At 39.7% G+C, this 26,731-nt stretch overlaps 1 protein-coding gene across 16 annotated transcripts in view; it reads right to left on the reverse strand.

Annotated features, from left to right (window-relative positions):
* Positions 1 to 26,731, reverse strand: part of epb41l1 (erythrocyte membrane protein band 4.1 like 1) — a 220,189-nt gene that overhangs the window by 39,657 nt on the left and 153,801 nt on the right. For all 16 annotated transcript variants that reach the window (XM_062978832.1, XM_062978835.1, XM_062978827.1 and 13 more), the window contains 7 exons: positions 23,688 to 23,887; positions 16,436 to 16,600; positions 7,700 to 7,804; positions 7,547 to 7,589; positions 5,796 to 5,871; positions 3,690 to 3,908; positions 2,060 to 2,147 (listed from right to left, as the gene is read on the reverse strand). In XM_062978832.1, the coding sequence (XP_062834902.1) occupies positions 2,060 to 2,147; positions 3,690 to 3,908; positions 5,796 to 5,871; positions 7,547 to 7,589; positions 7,700 to 7,804; positions 16,436 to 16,600; positions 23,688 to 23,873 (882 nt within the window). In that variant the 5' untranslated portion in view covers positions 23,874 to 23,887. The remainder of the gene's footprint in view (positions 1 to 2,059; positions 2,148 to 3,689; positions 3,909 to 5,795; positions 5,872 to 7,546; positions 7,590 to 7,699; positions 7,805 to 16,435; positions 16,601 to 23,687; positions 23,888 to 26,731) is intronic.

The raw sequence follows: 26,731 nt of genomic DNA on the forward strand, positions 1-26,731 counted from the left end.
GGAGGGGGTAAATGAGGAGAAGCACATGAAATCTCATGATTCCTGGAAAGGAAATGATTTATGAATAGAATATCTTTCCTTAAGGCATGAGGGTGTATGAGCATAATTCCTTGACATTTGGTTTACCTCATATGAATCTCAATATTTGCCAAAATAGGTTGTAGATGTGTGCAAATGCCTTCTCCAAGCCACTACAGCAAGCAACAGGTATTTGTCAGAGCATTTAGAACATACTGTAGTAACAATGTTCTACATGTATGCAGTAGAGGGTGCTTCACTGACAAAAGAAAAGGCTACAGTGACTAAAGCACCCCAGCAGTCTTTTCCAAGGAAGGACAGGGCAATGTGACTTTGTAGTTGTTTTTGGACTGCAGTTCCCATAATCCCTCGCTACTAGTACTGATGGAATTCCATTACCAGTTGGGAGGTCCACTGTTGCCTCCTGATTTAGAAGTGTATTTATGTATAGGGATGTACTATATTTAATTTATAACAACAACAACAACTTTATTCTTATATTCTCTCCCATCTCCACGGAGGGACTCAGGGCAGCCCACATGGGGACCAAGCCCAGAATACACCACAAAATACAGCAAAAATACATTAAAACAAATAGGATCAAAAGCATATAAAATACAATAAAACATACAACTAACCAATAGCAAGGCACCGTGAGCATAATCAAGATTGGGGTAATTTCTAGAACCAATCTTTGTCCCATCTCTTGGGAAAATTTCAAGCCTATCACGAGTTGCTGCTTTGCAACATATAAAACAATGGGACTTCTCAAAGTACAGACAGAAGTCATTTTCCCCATATGTGCTAACCCTAGAAAGTCTGTTCAATAAATTCTGAACTAGATGACAGCAGAGTGTTCTTGAATCCAGAGGAACCTGCAGTTCCAGGTCATAGCTAAGGTGATGTTATATTTGCAAAGTTGAAATGCAAATGCCGGAGTAAAATGTCCTTAATGTTTTAGCAGTTACTTAGTCTCTGCTAGAATGCCAGTGAGCTTGGTGATAAGGTTTTGTATTCTGCAAACCTCTGGCTTTCAAGAGATTAACTGCATCCTCCCACCAATTGTGATTGCCTCCTGTTAAGTACAAAATTTCTAAAATAGCTTTTAAGCTGAAGATGTCCAGACAACTGTCCCTGCTGCCAAATGACACATGGACATGAAAGGAGGGCAGTTGTGCATATAGGAAAGAAAGAAAAACAAATACAGTAGAGAAGAGAAATACAAGAAAGGCCCAAATGAGCAGGAAATAATAGGATGTTCACCTTGAGGATTTTACTGAGAATCTTGTAACAAGACACTTTCTATAAAAGCTTCAGTTTTCACCACTTACAGAATTTGCTGTATAGTGCTATATAACTATACAGTTATAAACTTCAAAAAGTCTTGAATTCAAAAATCTGCAAAAGCATACCAATATAAAGTCACATTTTATCATAATGACATGACTGTTCTTATTATTCTTAGGGGTATTTTTAATAATTTTCACACCTCCCAGCTGATGTTTTGTGCACTTGCATAGAGTTTGGCTTCAAAGTGAAGTGATCCAGTAATGATTTCTGTTCAAACCAATCTTGCAGAACCTTCATACATTACATTTCTTACCAATATGCCTAAGATCTTTCAATACACATGCAGTGCAGTGCTATACATATTTACTCGAAAGCATAATCTACTAAGTTCAACAGAAATTTATGCCAGAAGTATGCATAGGACTTCAGACTTAGAAATTACCAACAGTGATATGAATAGATAAAAAATGTTGCAGAATTGCAAATTTGAGTGCTTTATCAGACCAAAAGAAAATGGCTTGGCTTAAAGAGAAAGAAAAAGAAAAAGAAAAAGAAAAAGAGATTGTTGTTAGGCCTGTTGGAAATCTGGCTGGTAATTTCACAGCATTTTTATGAGTATTTGAAAGAGAACAACACAGCAGAAATGCAAGGAAAGTACATAGATTAGGTTTCAACAGGTGGAAAGGGAACCTGGAGAAGACTGAAGGAACAATGCTGTGATGCATGCTTCTAAATCTCAGGATCAGAATACCTTGGCATGATGTAGGTCGACTCCGTACATAGAAAGCTTCTTGGCATTCTCCAAGAAGTGAATTTCTGCCTCACCAGGTGTCATGCCCCTGCGGGAAACAAGGATGAAAATGTTAATAATTGATTTTCAATAAATAGTCTACAAGTTGTCAAACAGGGAAATCATGCCTCACATGGATTAACTTAGGAACCAGGGTATGTTCAGCTTGGAGAAGAGGTAACATAACAGTCATATTTAAATATGTGAAAGGATATCATACTGAAGATGGAACAAGCTTGTTTTCTGCTGCTCTAGAGACATGGAGCAATGGATTCAAACTGCAGGAAAAGAGATTCCATCTGAATATTAGGAAGAGCTCCCTAATGATAAAAGCTGTTTGACAGTGGAATATGTTGTCTTGGTGTGTGCTGAAGTCTCATTCTTTGGATATTTTAAACAGAGGCTAGATGATCATCTGACAAGAGTGCTTTTGATTGTGCATTAGAGGTGTGCATGATGCCAAAAATCTCCTAAGTTTGTATTTACAAAATTTTGGAAACCCCCAAATTCTTCTTCTCACTTAATCCCCAAAATGAATGTTGTTTGTATTAATATTGGCCTTGAATCAACAGCACCACTTCTCTGGGTACTTGGGATTTATTAAAGCAGACACACACACTACACTTTGCAGAATTGAATTATACTTTTAAAACCAATAGAAAGAAAAGCCAAAAGACTAGAATTAAAATAGAATCAAAATAGACTAGAAAATAAAAAAGCAGTTTGTAGAATTTTAAGTTACAGAAATCCAAAGGGGAGAAAACAAAAAGAATGAAGCACCCCCCCCCCCCCCCACACACACACACACATAAAAGCACAAAGAAAATTATCCTAAAAGGATCCAAAGATCAGTTGTGGCAATCCTAAAAAGAATCCTAAGTTGAGGCAAACTAAGCTTGCATGGCACATGCGAATGCCTTCAAGAACTGAGAAATTCAGCTCCTAGCTAGTCACTCGCAACTTGCTACCCTCAATCTCCCTCCCAGCTCTCTCCCAGTTCACTCGCAATGGCAACAGAGGCAATGTGGCTCTCGGATTTAAAGGAAACATCAGGAGCGCGCCTCCTCCCTTCCCCTCTTCCTCAACCCTGATAAGTTGAGGAGGGCATGTAACATACCAAATTTGCCTGTGTTGTCCAGTAGAGTTTCCTTACACGGAAGAAGCTGACTCACTGCGATTTATGAAGAGCAACAAATTTCTTATGAAACTTCATAAATTGATGTTTTAATTTGTTTCTCTGTGTGTAGGAGGGGTGGCACTGAGCTGTCTTTGTAAAGTGGGTTGTAGGTTTGGATTAACCGAATCAGTTACAATTTATGATCCACGTCCGAATTTTTGCACAGCCCTATTGTGTATTCATGTGTGGCAAGGGGTTGGCCTTGTGGTCTCTTCATTATCTATGATTCTATGATTGTAAGGAATTCTAGAAACTGCAATTCAAAAAATCTAGAGGGCTACAAAATTCCAGTCCTATTTTATAGGATGAGGAAACAAACCTATAAACTAAATAACACTATTTGACACCAAACATTGTAAAGTGCCAAGCTTTCAAGCTTGTACTTATTCTCAGAATGAGAGGGAAAATACTTACCGGTAAGTCTTGTGCAGTTCCATAATTCGCTCTTCCAACTCCTTGGTCTGGTTTGGAGCAAAACGAAGTTCACCAACATAGTTGCCCACATGTTCCTCACAATCATAATCTCCTAATTCAGCCTGTACAGCATAGGAGCCTAGGAGTGCATGTGTAACAAAGGAACATGGCAGGCGCCCACTGATGATGTCTGCTCGGAGCTGCAAACAGAGGTAGTATCTAGGGAGAAGATATCAAGCTGTTAGAATGTCCACATGGAAAGTCATCAAGATTTGCAGCCATTTACTAAGAAAAGGTTCACACTGCCCTTTTGAGAAATTAAAGTTATACAACTCATATTGCATTCCAATGTCTGAGCACCTGAAAAACATTTTGATGTAAAAGATATCTGACAACCTCAATGTCAATAAATATACTTTGAGTGTGTTCTGGGAGGAAAGGAACCAGGTAAAGTACTCAGTATGCTTTGCCAAAGATAGAGAAAATGCTATATATTAAACTGGATTTTATATTTTCAAACTTTTTTTGCCTTTCTAATTCCCAGCATTCTGAGGGGTTGTTCCAGGTGAACCCAAATATTATGACATTATCTGAGGAATTTAATTTGAATGCCTACCAAAGCCTTCTTTTATTATTCCATCTCAAAATATTATGGAACCACAAAAACAATCCCTGATGTAGGGATCTGAAGATTTCAAATTTTACACATTTTTCTGGATTAATCAAAGCACAGTCAAACCTCAGTTAGCAAAGCCTCTGGCAAAGAAGCTTTTTTTTACACAGTCCTTTTACACTTGTATAAGTCTTGTTCTCCTCCTGGTTCTATGACTTGTTGAACATTTGGAGGGAGTGGTTTCATTGGCATTAGGAGGAAGATGAAATAGAGCTGGAGAAACACTAACTTTCTTGTCAGTTTGGAACAATGTGTCTCCAGTAAACAATATAATAAAGCTTAAGCTGGAAAATAATGGAATTCAATTCCAGCTGATCCTACTGTAGCCAGGGTGTGCTTGTTTACAAAAGGCAAAGTAAACAGCTGCTGTCTCCAGGATATCTTGCTGAGTACACGCAAAGAGCAACAGAAAGAATAGGGGAAGATTGGATGAGCTTGCCTCATCTGCTTTCCCTAGCATGTTAAAAAAAAATATTTGACTACCAAAATGGAAATCATAAGAAAAGTGGAGACCAGTGAAAAAAAGGGCATCTCTGGATACCTTTTGGAAAAAGTTTCCAAAACATCTCTAGAGGATTCAAAATATTTTTTTTCACTTATGCAAAGCTTACCGGGTCTGTTTGTTTCACTTCACATGTGGAGATAGTTAGTTCTGAATAAAAAGTTTCTTAAAACATCTTTTTTTTTGTGGTGTAAGACCTGATCTCTATTCTTTTCATATTCTTTCTTAGTCTAGTACCAAATTTTCTTTCAAAGAAATAATACTCAGGTACACACTTAGTTGAGGTACATTTGTATTACATTAAGACAAGATGTTTGGTTGGGTTAATGGATGCATTACAGTAACAGAGACACCTTTAAAAAGCATCAAATCTACGTATTATCGGACAGAGGAGCCATAATTCTTGTGACCATGCCATTGAGATATTATAGGAGCTGTCCACAATATTTGTGACCATGCCATTGGGAGTTTGTGGGAGTTATTGTGGAAAAAAGCCCAACCAAAAACAAAACACCAATCAGTGTTTTGGAATATGTGAGTTAACTCCCCATTGCTGCCTCACTCAATGATTGTTTTGAATACAGGATAATATCTTCTGTAGCATCAATGGATCATATCTAACATTTCACTCCTCTTCAGATCTCAAGGGTGCAAGTGGACAAATTTGTTTCTTCTGGGAGAAAATGCCATGCTGTATTTTCCCAGTGACTAATAAAAACAATGGATCAGTATCTGACTGCAAGTTCTTCTTCTCTTGAAGTAGAAAGCAAGTTGTAGGATCATTAACCAGCTGTTTTTCACTTCTCTTGGCCACAGATGGATAGAAGGCTGAAGCTGTAGCTCTGGGTGACTGTAGGGTTATTATTAATGTGTCCTCTTTGTAAGAGGTTAATGCGAGAATCAGCCCTGAGAGGGAGCTTTCTCAACTCACCTTGTTATATCCTCTGTGAGCTGAGCAGGGTCTGGAGGGTAGAATTTGACAGTGAAGGCAAAGTTCCAGGAACCACCTTGGAGAAGAAAGAAAGTATAAGGGAAGAGTGAGAAAAGGGCATTTTGCTGAGGCTTTTTCTTTTTTTTTGGCATTGCTCAACCCTGTAACCATCATCTCTATGTGCTGTTTCCCTGATTGGGGCTGCTTCGCAACCCAACCCTTTTTGTGTCCCTAAGGAAAAGATCAATTCTATAAAGAAGACAAATTCCTCCAATTCAGCAGGGATCTTTGCTCGGCTGCATGTGGCTGCATGTTTGTGGCTGAGGCAAACGGCAGGGTGCGCTTGCCTGCTAAGGCCTATGACATGCAGCACAGCCTTCACTGCCACACAGAGAGAGAGAGACCCGGACTTGTTGTTGCCATGGAAACAGGCTCATGTCTCCCAGAGGTCCTGCTGTTGGGGACAGACCTCCCATGGCATCTGTGCAAACCACTGCAAAGCAAACCCACCCAGATGCTGCTATTCTAGAAACCAGTTCCCTGAGGGATTTCTCTTTTCCTAGAAATAAAGGGGCAACGAGGCTAAAGGGTTCAGTCCCCCTCACCTCTCTTTCCTGCCTGCATGGGCACCTCGTGCTTTACCTGACTTCAGCTACAAATCTGACACACACATATATAGACACATGCACTGATCTCCATGGATTAAATGGTCAGAAGCCGCATGCAATGCCTTTTTGCAATGCATCTGCCATCTGCTTGTGGCACAATTGGGACATAATTATAGAGAAGGATCTGGGAATAGTCGAAGGACAGTTATGTCTATGAGTTTTGCTGTATGATCTTTGAATCTTTTTCAACTCTATGCACCTGGGAAGGAGATTTCTGGCTGCACACATGTGCCGATTTGAGATGTACATGAGACACACCCTTTCCAATTTTGATGGGCTTACAAAAGAGAACAAATCAGTACTTTCTTTAAAAAGATTTCTCTCCAGTTCTTCTTTATTCCAAAATCTCGGAAGCACCAGGATAAGAAAACAAGAGTAAAAACACTTGGGTTATTTTTTCCAGATGTTCATTACATAGAAGTCCAAGAAACAGTAATTTTATGCCTGTCAGTTATGACAAGAAATATCACTTCACCAAAAACTGTCAAGAGCAGCCCAATTACAATGGGTACACATTTACATATTTGTTTAATCAATGTGTTCTTGTTTAAATAAATATGCAATGATCATATAAACCACTGCTTCTCAAACTGGGACAATCCTTAGCTCAATGTTGGGGACACCAAAAATGTTGCAGCCTTCTGATTTTTTTAACTCTAATTCTCCAGTTAGCTCTCATTCTGGCGTATTTACTTACTTCATGGGTGCATCTACACAGATAGCCCCTAGTACTACTAATCAAAACATTGTGTCTTTTCCTCCTTCGCAGATCTTTTTACAGAAAGCGAGAAAGAGAGAGAGGCTAAACCAACAGTGGGAAAATATGGATTCTTGCAAGTGAAATCTGAAGTTGACATCTGGAAAATCCCATAAATAAGCAGAAAAATACACAATAAAATGCTCATCTGGAAATACACCAAATCCCTTGGGAAATGGAATTGTTTACAAATGGCATCCTATGGAGAAGCGAATACCCTGCATTTTTCACTCTCCTACCACAAAGGTAAGGAATTTATTGGAAAAAGCTCTGTGGGGAGTTGTGTGGAATCAAAGCCTCCTAAACTCATGCTTTCAACTACTCACTGCGAATCTGTTTCTTTATTTCTTTAGAGGGATCCAGCCAATTCTGAAATGGTAAGAGATAAGACATGAGGGGAAGTCCCCTTTAAGTACAATATAAGTACGGTATCTTGAACAGACACAGCACAGACCTTGATCTCAGTCACCTTAACTTACCTTCTGACTGTCTGAGTCACAAAATGTGAGTCCAAAATAATCCTTCTCCAGGAGATTGAGATGCTCACAGACCATATCAAACAGAACCTGACCTCGGGCATGTTTCTGCAGAAGAGACATACATATAGTAAGAACCAAAGGCTCATCTGGAAAATATTGTCTTCCTCCTCCCAGTGTCTTCTATGTAGGACTAAGACAAAAGTGTGAATCCTTTTCTTGATCATGCGGTTAAACACAAACATTCTCTTATAGCAAGTTCAATATGCTATAATCATAGACTATCTAGGTCATACCTCTGCTTAAACCAACCAAAGTGCTGCTTATGCCACAACCATGGTGAAAAAAGCAGATGGTTTAAACTGGGAGAAAATATCTAAAAAAGAATTTCTAGACACCACACACACACATTTATCATAGTAACAATTTCTTCTTAGAAATCCAATTGAACTGCATTAATTAAGTAGAAACTGGATCACAGCAGAATACTGTTAAACTGATGTAATACTATGTCTGAAAAGAGGCGCTTAGATATATATGCTTTCAAATGTTATGTACTTTCAAGTAATGTTCAGTTTATGGCAATCATACTACGGGATTTACTTGGCAGTGTATGTCATGGTCTTCCAGTCAGTAGAGTTTCCATAGCTAAACTCTAATTTCCTACTAGTTCAACACTCAAACCACTATACCACACTGGCTCTCATATATATGCTAAATTGTCTTCAATAATATTTTGCCAAATATATGCATTATTTATTTCTTTATTTATTTAATTCATATACCGCTCTTCTCCCCCAGGGGATACAGAGCGGTCTCACATAATGGCAAAATTAATGCCACATATAATACCAAATATAGTAAAAACCAACAATCGTAAAATATACTTAAAATTATTTATTTATTTATTTACAGCATTTATATTCCGCCTTTCTCACCCCGAAGGGGACTCAGGGCGGATCGCATTACACATATAGGCAAACATTCAATGCCTTTTAATATAGAACAAAGACAAGACAAACATAGGCTCCGAGCGGGTCTCGAACTCATGACCTCCTGGTCAGAGTGATTCATTGCAGCTGGTTACAGCTGGCTTGCTCTCCAGCCTGCGCTACAGCCTGAGCCCAATATCATACCCAATTAAAACAGTAAAACACTGTGTGACCGTTACAACAGGGCCAGTAGCACTGGGCCAAAAGTCAGAGCCAGTCTGTATTCAACTTCACATTAATCCAACAAATCCATCAGGTTATATCAACTTGTATCCTAGAATGGGCCAAAAGCTTGGGCCCACATCCAGGTCTTCAGCTGCTTCCTAAAAGACATGAGTGAGGGGCCTTCCCTAATCTCCCTTGGCAAGGAGTTCCACAGCCGCGGAGCCACCACCAAAAAATAGCTTACGGTAAATGCTTTTCTATATAAATCAAATTGATAATTTGTCAAATATCAACAATATTTCTTTAGAGCAGTATATAAATGCTATATAAAGACTCTTAGGGCCCATCTACACAGGCCATATAACTTGAGGCTGGTTCAAAGCACTGCTGGTTTACACCAGCCCTAGATTCTGCCATGGTGTTTACAAAACTCTGCTCTGGAACTGCTTCAGCGGTGGGGGCGGAGTGTTCACTGTCCAGTCAAACCAAACCCAGTTTGGTCCCACTGGGCAGTCACCCTTACTTTTGTCATTTCACATCACTGTGGTAGCAGCCATGGTGCTGCCTTTTCTGATGTCAAAAAAGGCACCCCTGTAACTCAGAGAAGAGGCCATCCCATCTCCTCTCCAGGTTGTGTGTGGGTAGCTTTGATGCCATCAGGAAAGGTGTCCAATGATGGCCTGGAGCTTTGTAGCCATCATTAGTGATAAAAAAAACGAGGGAGAGAAGTGCAGGAAAGGTGGATGGCAGCACTGCTCTATGTGAACAGAGGGGCCAGTGTTGTGACTCAGCTGGAATCTAGGATTGACTCTGATGAGGAAACAGGAGTTCAGGTTCAGAATCTCCCCAAAAGGCCTGTAACTTTGGAGGATGAGGAACAAACAGTTCAGTTTCCTACAGGGAGAGTGGATGTTGATGACTCTGAAACTACTGAGGCCAGCCAGGTGCAGGAGGAAGGGAGGATGGAATGTTCTCAGCCTGATAATGAGTCTCAGCGAAATAACGAGCAAGCTGACCTTGATGAGACGGGCTCGTTAGATTGAGCAGACCGCTTGGAATTGAGAGTACGCCGTAGTACTAGAATTGCAAACAGGCAGGGGGAGCCAAGAGGGCAAAGGAATGCTTTCATGTTTTGCAAAGAGTGTTAAAAGGGGACGTTTGGGGAAAAGGTGTTGTTAAAGCAACTTTCTTTCACCGGAGAAGCAAGCTCTAGTTTTCCTGCTGTGTCTTGGATTATCTTGCAGTCTATGTATCCATGTTCCTCGGACTTTGCCATGCTTTCTTTGGACCTTGTTTATTCCTTGTGAGTTTCTGATTTGTATTTCAAGATTATATTTTGTAACTGACTTTTGAGATTTTACTTTTGCTTTTTAAAGAACTTTTTTACTATCCATTTTTAATAAACTGAAAAGACTTAAACCTGCTGTACAGTTTGTGTGTCAGAGGAAGGTGAATCAGGGCTGAGGTGCGACAGCCAGCTCTAAATCAGAAGCCTGTGTTCCCTTTTTTAAAATCAGGGCCCACTTCACCAGGGCCCACTTTAACCAAGGACCACTTGACCGGGGACCACTTTGTCCAGGAACCACTCTCCAACATTAGTACCAAATGATTATGAATCAGTTTTAAGTTAACTTTAGATTCGGTTTGGTTATATGGGGGTGCTGATTCAGAAAATTGCATTCAATAGACCGCATCAGTTCCAGTTTCTGATACAGAACATATGCCATCCAATAGTCACCATTTGCTCACCCACAGAAAACCATATTTAATAATCTAGAGCTGATGTGGTCTATCCAATACAATGATGAGCTCTGCAGAAAGGAGTAAATATAAAATTTTTGTGGTTGCAGCCACGGCCCACAGGTTGAGAGCCACTGCCCTAAAAATATTTCTCAGGATGTTTCCAGCATAATTTAAATGAAAATACTCTAAAAACGAAGGGAACAGGATCGCAGCTTAAGAGTCTGAGCTAAATTCTTTATAAATTGCCCAAAAAGGTGTGTGTTGTAAATTGCTATTACCAGCAAGAAGCAATAAATGATAGTAGTAGCCTTTTGAAATAAAGCAATTAACATTTTCCCACACAAGTAATCCACTGTATGCAGAGATTCATTAACCCGACAGTAAAAAACACAGAATCAGTGTAGGCATTTAACACAAGCCTTCTTGTCCTTTCTTTTCTATTGTAGTCATAAGTAGGTTCAAGAGATCAACTTTTGTGAGTAAAAACCTGAACTGAGAAACAACACATCAATGAATGAGACAGGCACCAATAACATACCTGGGAGTTGCTTTCTCAGCTGCCTGCAGGAGTAAGGACACTGACTGAAAAGTGCCAGATATACCACACCTGTTTTAATGTTTGGAAAGCCTCACCTCAGTTCTCTTTTTACATGCCATCCTTTGTCTTTAGTTAATCTACTTGCTTTCTATCACTTCTTGATTCACTTAAAATTTTAGTTCTTCCTTGTAAAGCTCTGCACTTGTCAACTCTAACTGTAGCCCATACTGTCAGCTTCTTGGAATGCATTTCCTTTTCCCAATTTTTTCTTTTCCTGATCCTGGAATAGTTGCCTGTCTGTACTCCCAAATGTTCCTGGTTTGACAGAGAAGACACAGGTTAAGCCTGAGCTCTCTTTCTCCTCCCTGCTTCAAAAATGTCTCAATTTTCTCCTCCCTTATCTCCCCACTGCCCCATCATCCATGTCCTAAGTCAGTTGGGACAAACCGATGTCAGAGTTCAAAAGTAGTTCATAGTCAACTGAACAAGAGGAAGAGGAGGAGGCAACATCTTGCTTTTTCCCTGTAGGCTCAGGCAAAAGTAACTGCTACAGCTGCTCCAAACCATGGAACACAGCACTGTGTGCAAATCAAACTTTCTTTTTGGGGTACACAGAAGAAATAGATATACTTTGTAAGCAGTAGGGGAAGGGAGCTTGCTATTTAAAAATAAGAGATCCCCTTTGAATGGCAGATACTGTGCATCAAGTGCTTTCTCAATTTTGTTTTCTCACAGACATATACATTCACTCCAATTTCATAAAATAGGATCAAGATTTCACAAAAACATTCCTGGTTTGAACTTTATTTTTGTTTCTTGACTTCAATTTTGTGTTTCTCTTTACAATTTGCCTAAACCTTATATTTCAGAGCTTCTTTTGACTGGTTTTCTCCTTCCATTCACTCTATTTTGATTTACTAATTCACATAATATGCAAAGGCTACCCAGTGCCACTGGAAGGAAACGGTAATCTGTAGAAATTGAATATTAGAAAACCATAACTGTTTCCTTACTCTGATACAGTTTCTTTTCCCCCTGTAGAGCTATGTTTAATGTACATTAAAATTCAATTAAAAGTGTACGCAATTATAACCTGAGACATTCTAAAAAGCAAGTGGGAAGCATGCATTTCTTTTCAATGATGTTATTGTTTATTTATACCTCACTTTTCCTCTCCACAAGGAGACTATTATGTTTTTCCAAACTTTATCTTTCCATTTCCTGGGGCTAAAAGAGCTGCACATTTATTTTATTTTATTTTACTGTATTTTTATTTTAAGAACAACTCTGTGAAGTAGCTTAGACTAAAGTGCAATGATCAGCTCATGGTGATCACATGAGTGAGAGTGTTAAATTACATGAAAGCTCACATTTGGCCTGATCTGTGATATATATTTCAGAGAGGATGGGCATGAACACAGAGTTCATACAGTGGATCTAAAAGAATGCTATAATTTTGAGATCTTAGGGGAAATGCATTTTATTTCAGAAACATATATAATATTGTGTTTACTGTTAATAAGACTATGTGCACACATGCACATACACATAATATTTATTGATTTATGGGTTGTTGTTTTTTTGTTAGGCTTCGCTAAACTGAGGGCATAAATTCTAGGGTCTCTGCTTAAAACAGTAGTTTGTATGTTCTTCCTCACTAATAACTTTTGCTACCTTGACCACACACCTTGATGTTCCTTGACCATGTGACCCTATTTTCATCTGTGAAATGTTGGAGGGTATGTCAATTTCCATTTCTTAGATTTGTACTCACTGCGTGACTCCATTAAAACTTTGTCTAAATCCACCTATATCAGCTTACCTTCCCATTGTGTTGTAAGACTCTCACCTGCCCACCCCTTCTCTCCCCTCTCCTCTTGCCAAAAAATTCACTTGTCTAATGTAGGGAGAAAAAGTCTTTGATCCTTATTTCAGTGTTCCACATCTAAACAGCAAGCTAAGAGTAGTACAGTGACACAGATCTCTCGGTGGATCTGTCAAAGACAAAATATCAGCCGCAGTTTTCAGAGAAGGACGACTAATTCCGTGAGCACTTTTAGGCCTCTGAAAAGCTCACCTTTCTGGCTTTGAAAGTTCCTTTAATAATCAATTCTATTCCATCCCCCACCCTCCACACCTTTTGCTTAAAGATAACTTTCATCTTTGTAACAATCAGACCCACTGCAGTCAGTAAAGCTCCCTCTCAGAATCTCCCTGTTAAGAGATGTCAGCTAAAGAGCCTGACTGCTGGAGAGCCGAGATGAAAGCAACAGACAGGCTCTGATCCCTTTCACCTTCTCTCAGTTCTTTATTTCACTGTATTTATTTTACTCTTCTTTCGCCTTCTTGCATATTATCCAAAGCAGTTTCCAATGTGCAGGGTCTAAATGCAGGTGCTAGTCCCAATTCTAGGAGGCCCATTGAATTCATGGGATGTATATAGCATTATTTACCATTCAGTAATTCATTCAATGTGTTTATTCTATTTAGGACTAGCAAACATAGACAAAAACAATAAATTGAATGTAATACTTAAGAAATAGTAAAATGAAGTTTTAAACATGGAACCAATAGGGTTCTGTTTAAACAGAAGGATCAAACCATGTTAACAATGGACTTTGTTGAGCCTCTTTGAGGAGAATGTTTCACAATGTAGGGGACATTTTTAAAAGGTATGTTACTGCCAACTATATCTAGTAGTACAAAGGATCTTTACTTCTTACAGGTATTTGTATTTGGCACAACCTCTCTGGTACTGACAGACACTGTCAATTAAGAGATTTCAGGATCATGACCAAGGAGTGAATCATTACAAAGAGAACCCAGAACCAAGCATACCAGGAGTTCACAACACTAAAGAGGCTGATTTTCTCCCATTTCCCATATTTTAAAATTAAACAAAGCTAACCTCTGCAGTCAAATCGTGGTTCCATGCATTCTATGTGGACAGGACTATACTCCATTTTCACTGCATTGAAGTAACAAAATGTAAGACTTTTAAAAGCTTCACTTTTCAATCTAAAATGTCTTCACTTCGATAGAGTTGGGCTTCTTTGTGTGACCTTGCTTACATAACATTTATGATATGGAAGCTGCTTTAAATAGCTACTTATGGTAGCTGCCATCAAGGAGTGACCTGTTGGCATTCAAAGACTCATCATCTCAGTCAAGAAGACATCCTGCCACCATCCAGAAGCCACTGGTTTTGAGCAAACTGATCAATTTGCACCCTCAGGGTTGGCATGTATGAGATCTGATTAATGGGATATATGCTGTTAGTTATTGCTCTCTCTTTCTCTCCTGCTCTCACTTTCCTTTTTCTTATGCAGCTTGGGTTGGGGTGTTCCCCACTCTTCATTAGCATTATCTTGCAGAGATGTGATGCCCAGTTTTCTGCTTTGCATCTATTTTACTTTCAACCCATCCCAGACACACACACACACACACACACACTCTTAATCTGGGCCAGCAAAAGATGCTGCCTTGACCAAGAGCCTCGGATGTTAATATGTAACGACATTTGCTCTCAATGGAAAGCAATGCATGGAATTTAAAATTAATTATACAGCAACTAGCAGAGAGCAGGGAGGGGGCATTTTGCATCTCTGGCAACAACAAAAAGCTCTTGTGAGGGAGGATAACATGCAAAGCAGAATCAGCTCATCAGCAGAGATCAAGAAGCTGGAGGCCAATCATAGGAAAGTGTTATGAGCCAAGTTCGTCCAACAGCGGTATTCAATTTATAGGGGATACAACTCATTCCTCTTCTCCACTGATCATAATCTCTTCCATTTCTACCTCATTCTACTGCTTTCAAAAGCTGTGAGAACATGAAGGCTTTTTTGAGATAACAGTTTGCAGAATCCCCCAGCTAGCATACCATAGCTAGTACGGTAACTGGGAATTGATATCCATTTTCCCCCAAGCTCTGTTTGTAGCACCCCAGTCCCTTATGAAACTGTGTTTGACCCTTTGAAACAGAAAGATTCCACTTCATGTTATTTTCAGTGAGGGCATCAAAAATAATGTTCTTTTTTTGGTTATTGGAATACTTTCTGTACTCAAACACAGAACCACATATAAATCATAGTGGAACAAGGCACACTTTCAGCATGTCTGTGTATTTTGCTAAGAAAAAAAGATAACATCAACAACGCACATATAAAACTCATGCAACTACTCTTCTATCTGATTAACAGAATAAAAATATTACAAGGTACTAATTGCTACAATTGTTACCTTTAGTTTGCACTGTTGCAAGCCTTATCATTTTTCTATTTTTTGAAACACTCATCTTTGAATGACACCTGACTGCAAATACCTGCTTGGCTTCTACGTCTGGTCTGTTGATCCTCTCTTAAATTATATCCATCTGTTATGCACCATAAAACACGTGCAGTTGTTTGCAAAATATCTGATTCATCTTTTGGCCCCCATCACTTCAAGATGTATTGGTTCCAAGGCCACCAATTCTGTTTGGAAACCCTGAATAAGATATTATAGATAACTCCTGCCATAAACTGAACCCTAAGTTATCCTTTCATATATTAACACTTCCTTCCAAAATCTGTTCTGTTTCTCCAAGGCTTTCCTGATTGTACTCCATTTAGTTTTGTAAGGAGAAAGAGGGAAAACAGGCTTTTCATTCAATCCCACTTTTGTACATAATTTGCAAAAGAAGGCAAATTATGCCCTCTAAAAAATTTTCTAGAGTACATCAATTTTTCTGCCATGAAAGTAAAGAGAACGATGATTCCAGGTTCCACAGAAATGTGAGCCATTGCTTGGATATCTGCAGGAAAGCAGACATGTGCATCAAAACATGAAGGGACAGGTAATTTTCTAAATGAGGCTTTAGAAGCTTTTATCATAGCTTCAGTGTATCACTTTCATGCTATTAATAACATTCTCTTCCTTGAGGGATCCCAGTCAGGATAAAAGTTACATAAATTCTCACTCTTTCTTTTTCTCTGACACACACACACATTTCCTATGCTTCATTTTCACCATAATACACAAATAGCAGGCAGCCCACGCTTAGAAACATGTGAGTCATTCCCTTCTACTTTTCATGCGCATCTTTAAGGGAACTAAGAACACACGTAATATGTATATGTGTTTTTGACAGAGCAGAAACCATTAATTGATTTAACCCATTGATTATTGATATTTTAAAAACAAGGGCATTTGTGTACGCTTTTCATATGAAAGGGTGCTGAAGGTCTGTGGTACTGGGCAGGATACATTCCACATAAACATATTAATGGATTTTAGATGCCAATCACGACATCCCCGACCTACCTCCACTTCACACTCATATTCTGAGGCATCAAGGAGGGTCACTCTGCAGATGGCACTCTTGAGTTTCTTGGTGACCTTTTGAGGCGATTTCTGGGTTTTGCTGGGAGTGGTTTTCTCAGATATCCCATCTGCTTCACTGTAGTCTTTTTCATCCATGTCCACAGCCTGGAATATGGCAAGAGAAATGAGATGAGGAGATTGCATTATTTTCCATTCCTGAACATTTCTGCTATGTTTGCTGGAAGTTTGTACAAAACTGGTATTTTGCATTACGCGTGTAAGTGTCTTCAAGTTGCCTGTTGATATATTGCAACCCCATCGATTTTGTAGGATTTTCTTAAGCAAAGAATATCCAAAAGTAATTTTGTCATTTACATCCCATGAAATATAGCATACAGCACCTGTTCTCCCATCCAAGTACTAATCAGGGCTGCTGATGCTTAGGTACTTGGCATTACAGATGTTATCTCATTCTTGTAGACCAGGCATGGGAAAACCAGGTGTTTTGGACTTTAACTCTCAAAATTCCTAACAGCCTAACAAAACACCTGGAGGGCCAAAGTTTGTCCATGCCTTTTCTAGACACTGCAATGTCTAGAACTGCTTCTACAAACTCTGGGGGAGGGAATTACCATTTGCTCTCCAGTGCTCAGGGTTATGGGGTTTTGGTATCTTGTAGAACACAGCTGCTATGAAAACAACTAGGAAAAAAATCAAAATGCAAAAAACCCCTAAATATATTCAATTTTCCCCAAAATGCAAATACACTCAATATTAAATTTCTTTAATACAGCATATTCATTTTTCTCTGTCTCATTTACTCCCAGATGTAAAGTATATCAACGTTACTCTTACTTGTGGCTCTAGAAATACCCTCTGTCAAAATTTCTCAGGGACAGTTCCAACTGACCACCTGTCATTTCACCATTTAGCTGCTTTTAAAATACCCTCATTTCTCTCTCCCCTTCCCACTTGCCCTCTTGTCCTCAGCGAACCTCAATAGCTGCACACTGAATTCAAATTATAGAAAATGTTTTGTGTTCTACTCAGCAAGGGGAGAGCAAGGGAGGGACAAAATTCTGCACTTGGCTGTAAATTCAGTCAAAAACAAATTGCTGCAGCCTCTCTTCACTTATGTGTCCTTCCTCAAAATAATTTTTCCTATCTTGACAACACTGTGGTGTTGCTTGGCCACTCATGTCCCGAATTTCATCTGTAACTTCTAGAGAATATGCTGTAGTTTGGGGAAATTATCTTTTCGGCTACATCTCCTACACTTCCTTTGCTAGCATTACAAATTATTCTAAGTATTAATATTACATTCTTGCCTACCAATGTTTTATCTGAATGCTTCAAGTGAATAGGACGATGGGCTGAAGCATGAAATGAAATCCCACATGGACACAATGATCTCCTGAGGGCACATTGATTCTTGTTAAGATACGCCATCAGAACTCTATGAAATGCCAATAGCTTGGCACTCTCCCAAATTGACTGCTGCGAAGTCTCTCAGAGGAAAAGCAAAGCTCTGCTATAAACACAATGCTGCAGCCCACACAGTAGCTAGAATGGCAAGATCCTTCCCATTAGTGGCATTCTGAACATTGATCCAACATTCAGTAGTATGATCATAATGGATTCTTGTTGTAATTCTAATCCATTACAGCAATAAAGGCATGCCTGACACAGAAGAATGCAAGGGAGAAAGGGGGTTGGCAAAGGCTTGGTTTTAGCAATGCCAGACTATCCTTTGACTCACCCAAAGCTTCATTCAGTGCCCCTGGCAAAAGAGCCCATCTCAATCAATAAGCAGATGGACCATGAATCATTGTTCCTAAAGGCATCATGTGAACCTTTCACAGATACAAATCTATTGGTGATGTTCCAATGAATGAGGACTTAGTAAACCTTCATAGTGGATGCTAGTAAAGATGTCCAAAGAATCTATGGTGACATTTTGTGCATTCTTCTCCCTTGCCCAGACAGGAACTAAAGCAGTGGTTCCCAACCTTTTTTTGACCAGGGACCACTCTCCAACATTAGTACCAAAAGTTTTTGGTCAACTTTAGATTTGGTTTGGTTATTTGGGGTGCTGATTCAGAAAACTGCATTGGATAGCTCTAGTTTCTGATACACAACATATGCCATCCAGTAGTAGCAATCTGCTCACCTTCAGAAAACTATCTTTAATAATCTAGAGCTAATATGGTCTATCCAATGCAATTTTCTGAATCAGCACCCCAAATAACCCCAGGAACAGGCCTAAAAACAAAGACACCAAGGTGCCCCCGCTTCCAGGTGCCACATGGAACGGCTTGGCTCAGGGAGAGGGAGGAGGAGAAGCAGCAGTCAGAAGGTTTGTTGTTGTACCTTTTGTGGGTAGTCAGCCTCTCCCCTCCTGACATCCCTATAAGAGGGTTTTGTGAGATCAGTCGCTCTTGTTGCAACAGTGTAGTAACGGTGAGACTGCGGACCATATTTTAGTTCTTGGAGATCACTGGTGGTCCACAGACTACAGGTTGGGAATCACTGAACTAGAGGGACCTGGGTTCCAGAATCTGCACATTACCAGACAACTGCAGACATGTCCAATCAAGTGCACATAGAAAAAACAGCACACATCAAATGTGCAGGGAAATTCAAACATGCTAGAATGCACCCAGTGAATTGAAGAAATGCCATCGAACAATGATTATGGCTTGAAAAAAGTGTACATTGTCAGAAAAGATAGTGGATAGGGTGTTGTAAGTTTCACCTCATAAATAAAACCCCACAAACAGAAGAAGGTATGGATGTAAGGGGCAAAAACGAGGATATGAATGTTGGGGTATTTAGGAGATGGGTGTTCTTTTTTCTTCTGTAACAGACTTTGGGGGTTTTCACTGCTCTTTATTAGCTTGCCATTCTTTTTCTTTTTTCTTTTTCTTTTTTCGTTTCTTGATGAGAGTTGGCCAAAAGATAGTTAATGGTACAACAAATGAAACAGACAACTCACAGAGGGAACCGGCCATGAGAATTCCATGCCACTAGCTTTAACTATACAATATGATCCCGATATCCATAGGGTATAGACTCTTGAACTTATTATGGAAACTGGAAATAATAGTGAACCCAATTTAAAAAACAACTTCCACTAGAAGTTACCATAAAGGCATGCTGGAAGACCTAGAAAATTCCCTAAAAGGTATTCTCTCTAAGAATTTGCCAGCATGACTCTAGGGTAGCTTCTGGCAGAAGCATATCACATAATTGCCTGGAGGATCTAGAAAAATCCCAGAGATTACATATTTTGTCAGATGTGACCAGATAAAAGCACAGGTCCCAGTTCCATGGATACTGGGTTCACACTGTAGGTGATTGGCCCATTTGGAAGCAAAATGTCATCTCAGACACTACTTTTGTGAAAAACAGCACTGTAGGTTGACCTAAAATTTTACAAAGACAGAGCTTATGCCAAGTTGACAGTAACATGTCTGTCTCTTGCATGCAGTCTTTTAATCATGTTTAGATCTTGTTGATGTTGCTGATTTGATTAAACTAGAAGCAGACACTTCAGCCCAATAGACAGCCTTTGGCTTATTATCCAGATCTCTATGGCATGTTGCTGTTATCCGCTGGGCAAGGAACCTGCAAAGTTAAAAAAAAACAGCACTCTGCTCTTCTGTCTCTACTTTTTATCTTACAGACACTTTTCCACTTTGTTAATGGTGGACTCACCCTGATTCATCTTCCTTGGCAGCTTGCTTAGAAGAAAATATGCTGCACTTCAAGTTCAAGAACTTGTTTTGAGTAGTAAATGAACTTGCCTGCACTATGATGTTGGTGCCTTCTTGGTCATACTACCTTTGCCATTCTCATCAGGGAGGATCCGCATGCTGATCATGTTTCATGGAGATTGTCCTTCCTATTTCTTATCAGTAGTTCTATCTTAGCTCTGTTCTGAAAGTTTCTCTGCCTCTGACCTTGTGCCTGGCTCATGGACAATGATCCTATTTAGTAATCTTGTTTGGTTCTTGGCCCTTGAAATCCTGTCTATGACTCAACCATGCCCTGATATTGCTTCTTGTCCTCTAAACGTGCACACTTGCAAACATTTGGAGTCCCAAAATATCATCTATTCATATTCTACAATGATGAAGAAAAGAAATGTCATCCTCTGCTTTATAAGAGCAAGAGTGACCTGAAAAACTGCGTTCTTAATATTTACTATTTGTTTATTGAAAATATGGCTCAAGGAGTATGTAATCATAAAAGTAAAAAATAGCCAATAAAGTAACAAAATAGGTGTTGCCCATACAGCTGATTGTGTTTACTTGCTGCCTGTCAAATTCTGAATTTCATCCCATCAACCCCAACCACCATAGAAAATTGCAAGGTTGAAAGAAATCTAGCAACATCTCAAGAACCATAGATTTCTCATATCTGCTCTAGAAGAACTGATTGCTTTCAAAAGCCTTCATATTACTAAAGTTAAAAAGGTGACTTTCTAAGTTTAATTCATATTATTTTTAACGAAATAGGCATCATGACAGTGCACATTTTTAGGTGTTGCAAAGTGGGTGTTGATAGGTTGCTTTTGGTATGATTGCACGAGATCTCAGGTTAATTTGTTTCTTTACTAGTTCTGCATTTTCTGTCTGCAGTTGGTTAAATCCATGGATCCAGAACCAGTGGATACCAAGTGCCCACTCACTGACATCATGTAGGCAAGTAAAACCATCTAAAACTTGGATCCATTGGTTAACTAATGATGAGCTGCCTCAATGGCTGTGACACAGCAAACAGAAAACAAAAAAGACAAAAGGTTTTTAGATGCTTGATGCTAGAATGCACTCCAGGACATGAGGAGCCTGATATAGAATTAGTGGCATCCTGAGATGAGGTTTCTAATGTTCAAAGAAGATAGAAAGAAAATGACATCACATGGAGACTTAATGAATGCTTAAAATCTCAAGTCTTATATCCCCCAGTTCAAAGTATTTACTCAGAAGTACATTTTGCTGATTCTGGTTTTAATGGAAACACTCTCAGAATAGTAGCTTAAAGGTGATTTCAAGCAGCCACATCCCTTGACCAAGAGCAGCTGTTCAGTTACCTCTAGGCAATAATAAGTAGCTTCTAGCTAACCCCCCCCCCCCCCGCCCCGCTCCCCCAGTAAATCAAGTGGCTGCCCTATATTTGGTGAAATGGAGACTGTTTTCCGATGGTCCAGAATCAGTCCAGATAATTTCCATGCATATCAGATGGAGATGACTTTTTGGCAGAAGAAAAAGCTTTTGGCAGTAGACATGACATCTGAAAGGAACAAAGGTTGTTTATCTCTTCCCTGCCTCAATCTACACAGCTTTTTAGACATTAGCTTTTTTGCATGGGGATTGGAGGGCAAATAATATAATTGATTTGTTTTCATTTTGTCCTTTGGCCTCTTAGTTCTACCCAGTCCAAGAGATTGGTCTGCCATTTTTTTTCTCCCCTGTAGAATAATACTCTATTGGCTACTCTATTTATATAACTGTTCTGGCTATGAATTCATTAGCTCTGCATTCTGTTGAATGAGATGCAAGCCCTCTCCCCTTCTAATGAAGCTTTCTTAAAGAGGAAAGGAAAGAGAATGGCTTTCAGACTTGGAACAATTTTTGAATGTTATGCTACCCAATTACGTTGTGTACTTCATTATATATTAGGAGGTAAATAAAGATCCTACATAGATGTGATGTTTAAAGGAGAATTAAATGTCTCTGTGGCAGATGGACAAGGTCAAAAATATACCCTTGGCAAAACAAGCTCCATATTGATTCTCCATCACATTGAGACTTCCAATACAGCCTCATGCATCATTCCAAACAGAAACAAGACAGAGCCGCAGGCTGCTCAGCCATGTGAAATAGAAAACAAACTGCAACCCTCCCATGGCACGTGCTCCTCTTGATACTGATAATCATGGTCTGAGAATTTCTTTGGGTAAGATCTCTCCTTCTCTTCCCTCGAGGACTCGATTTGCAAGTGAATCAAGGAGGACACTAAGCCTCACCTCTTGCCTTTTTGTCACCTAGTCATAATAATAGTCAGGCTACTCATAATAACTGATCAACCAGGAGCTTCTTGCTTTTGCAAATAGTTACTGTTACCTTTCTGAGTTGCAACTCCCAGAAAAAAGTTTTTTAAAGTTCTGTTTTTGTCTTCTGATGGATCATACCCACTTTCTGAAGTGGGCTTTTCTGCAGCAGATCTGGGAGCAGTTACACCTAGAGTTGGTAACTTGTCAATACCCCAATATAGTGGACTCCAGAGCTGACAAAATGTAGGTCAGGACTTCAGATTTTAATAATTTTAATGCCATTAGCCAACAGAAACATTTTATTCAAACAGATATTAGAAGTTCCATGACAAAACAAATATAATGATAAAAATCAGGATTCTTTCCAGCAGATGAATTCTTCCCACAGATGGCAGAAGTGTGCAGACATGTTGCCATCTTGTTTTCTTTATTTATAACCTGTGTCTTCCTCCAAACTAGCACTCATAAGTTCAGTGTTAAAACAGAATTAAATTATTAACAATAAAACCAAGTTAAAATATGCCATTAAAATGTTTAATAAACAGTTAGTGCAATTAAAACACTTTAAACCCCTTCAGTCCTCAAATGGATGTTGGATATGTTTTAAAACCTTTACTTGCCAATAGAAGGCCAGAAGGAAGATGACCCATTCTAATTTAACTAGAAAAGGAATTACAAAACATAGGGACACCTGCTGGGAAGGTCCCTTCACATAACTCCATTAATTGTACCTGTGAAGGTAATAAAAGTGAAAGAAGGGCCTCTCTTGAAGATTTCAGAATATCCTCTGTGGGATGAACACTGGCCTTTAGTAATGAAAAAGGTTTATCAATTTCATCATCAATTGAAACCTATATCCTTTGTTATGCTGCGCTTACTTTCATCCGAGTTTTCATGTGCCTTCTGCCTAATTCACTCTAAGGTTTATCCAGGTGAGCTTTTGGCCTTAGAAGCAGCCAGCTACCCTTACCACTGTGGAGAAAGCCAATCGTTCTCCCCGCTTCTGCATGCAATAAGTGGACTGTGTATGATCAGTCTGATTGTGGTACATTGAAGCTTCATTTATAATGGAACCAGTCATAAGCACTCTCTTCTTTATTACTTCACATGGGCTGTATCATAGCTCTGGCACCAAAAAAATGATTATCAGGCTTAGCCATAGCGATAGCATTCTCAGTAGTTAACTCAACTCACCCGCTCTGCATGTTTAGAGTCACCCTGGGCTCCCGGTTTCTCATTAGCTTCGGCTTCCTGACTGTTTACGGTAGGTGTGGAGCTGGTCAGTGTGTTTGGCCCACTTGCTGCTGCCTCCAGTTGCTGCTGGGAAGTTTCCTCCTGGGCATTTTTCACCTCCGAATCTGGACCCGTCTCTGTCGTCATGGTTACTAATTATTCTGTATTTGCAGGGGAAAGATGGGAGAAATGAGGAAAACATTAAATGTGCAATACCAGTTACTGAAACAGTTTTCCCCCGTTAATCTGTTGGGACCCATGTGCCTCCCAGTGACATCACAGACAACGTTACTGTAGAGGGAATTTCATATCAAATCGACATGATTGCTGAATCTGCCAGCTTGGGTACTGCAGGCCAATCTCAAATGCCCCCTCTGCTGAGATGCTGAATAATGATGGAAATCTTTGCAGTAAATATATCTGATGGATCAGCCTGATATCCACACTTCTGCTTCTTTGAAATTCAAAAAGTATGAATACCCAGTGGGCATTTATTTGCTGTTAAGAGAGCATTGTGCCACAAACCCCAGAGAATACTCCCCTCCACTCAAGTGCTGCAGCTTTATGACTTTCCGCATCTCCAAGATGCCCTTTTATTTCTGAAAATTTCATCCAGCAGTCTTAACCTAAAAGAACTCAGCCTGGATAAAACCCTAGAAAAACATTCTCAGCACACTGTTTCTTGCTGTGATGCTCTATGAAAAAATGCAATGAGGACTGCAAAACAAAAAGCACTCAACATCACATTCACACTTGTACTCTGACAAGCAAAAGAGGTTAAGAGAAAGCAAAGATGTCACTGTGCTAAAAGTAAGCACATTCACTCAAACAGGAGTGGGCAGCCTGAAAATCTAGGATTGCTTTCAAATGCCTTCCACAGATTCTAAACTCTGGCTAAGGACGACCTTGTCTTCTCCACCAGCACTTGGGAACAAGAGGCATTGACAGATTGTATCTCTGTGGGAACCATCCTGGAAATCTGCTCTGGGTTTTAGTCCAAATACTAAGACTTTTCAAAAGTACAATTAGCCTACGTATTATACAGGGATCAATTCCAGGACCCTTTATGTAATATGATTTTTGTGTAATCTGGAACCCTATTTTTCCTATCTGAAATTAAATGTCTTACCAAACCCTAAGATCCCATCTAAAGATGAACAAAGAGAAAGATAATGTCTGATATGACTGTAAAGGAGCAAGTAAGTGAATGAATTTGCACATGGGTCAAGGATTTACACACTGATCAGTAGTAGAAAATACCTTTGTAGTAGTAAAGTGTTCACAAAACTCTACGACTAAAATGATCAAGGCTCTGGAGAACAAGCCCTATGAGGAGCGGCTTAAAGAGCTGGGCATGTTTAGCCTGCAGAAGAGAAGGCTGAGAGGAGACATGATAGCCCTGTACAAATATGTGAGGGGAAGTCATAGGCAGGAGGAAGCAAGCTTGTTTTCTGCCGCCCTGGAGACTAGGACGTGGAACAATGGCTTTAAACTACAGGAAAGGAGATTCCACCTGAACATCAGGAACGTCTATGATCAGCTTCTGGCAGAACCTCTGGTGAAAGTGGACCATGGAATCACAATGGAGGTCTAGGCCAGTGGTTCTCTACTTGGGGTCTCTAGATGTTTTGTCTTTCAGCTCCCAGAAATTCTAACAGCTGGTAAACTGGCTGGGATTTCTGGGAGTTGTAGGCCAAAAACATCTGGGGACCCCAGGTTGAGAACCACTGGTCTAGGCAACATTATAGTTCTCCAACAGGACTACATGTTATTCAAAGCTCTTCTCATATAACTGAAACCATGTTCATTGTGCCCAAATAATAAGCAATACTATTGTACTGATCCTATTTTGCTAATAGGATTTAGCATCCTTTAAAGGTTAGACTAAACCGCAGATTGGAAACACACTGATAAGGAAGTCACCAGCCAAGGGAAAAGGAGCCATAGAGAGAGAAGGAGAAAGAAAAGCCATGGCAGGAGAAAGGAGATGGGGGCCAGACAGATAAAGAAAGAGAATGAAGTGAATGTGTGTGGTAGAGGATGTATGTGCATAGCTCTGTCCACACCTGTCTCTGATAAACTCTGAACTTCAAAGGTATGAAGCCCTTGACTGGAGAAAAAAGTGGATCCTGTACCTGATTTAAACCTCGTCTAAAAGGTGCAGCTTTGTAAAAGATAAAGCATAGGAACATATATAGGAGTCAGAATGGTGCAGTGATTTGAGTGTTGGTCAAGGTCTCCAGGACATGAGGGTTAAAATACTCAGAAAATTTCAGACCATGACAATGAAACCACTGCCGTACCTATATGTTTATTTACACAACACTCCAACACACATATATAAAGTTACTGCTGTTTTCTAATCCAATTTTGGACTTTTATCCCCACAAGTCCCCACCACTAGCTGTTTTAGCTGAGGCTGATGAGAGTTGAAGCCCAAAATATCTAGAAGGCAATTAGACAAGGCTAAGTTAGACATCTAGGAAGCGCATCAGCAAAATACCAACAAAACCTCGCAGAACAAAATCTTCCTATAGGCTAGATATCACACCCTCCTATTGAAATTCCACATTAGAGATGAGGAATTAAAAGCTTTTCGATGTGGATGGGCTACAACTACTTATCACCTTGCCATTGGCTGTGCAAGCTAAGATTGATGGGACCTACAATCCCACAACATCTGGAGCATCACATATTCCCCCATCCCTGCCCTATATGGAATCTGCTTTGAAGCTCTATCAAGCTGTTGTCAAAGGGATAACGTGACTGTCCACACCACAATAATTCCCACTCTCTTATTCCCAATAAAATCAATCCACATAAATTTCAAAACTGAAATGAAAGAAATTCTTGATCATTGATCCGAGTCTTGCTACCATTAGACTGACTCCATGCTGTGTGTATTGTTGCCTGTGCATAACAAGATGGCACACAAATCTGCACATAAGGGCACAGATTAGTGTGGTGGTCCATGTGCCAACCTAGCAACATCACTCCAAATGGCT

Source organism: Anolis carolinensis, chromosome 4, assembly GCF_035594765.1.
Source record: "Anolis carolinensis isolate JA03-04 chromosome 4, rAnoCar3.1.pri, whole genome shotgun sequence".
Taxonomy (NCBI): domain Eukaryota; kingdom Metazoa; phylum Chordata; class Lepidosauria; order Squamata; family Dactyloidae; genus Anolis; species Anolis carolinensis.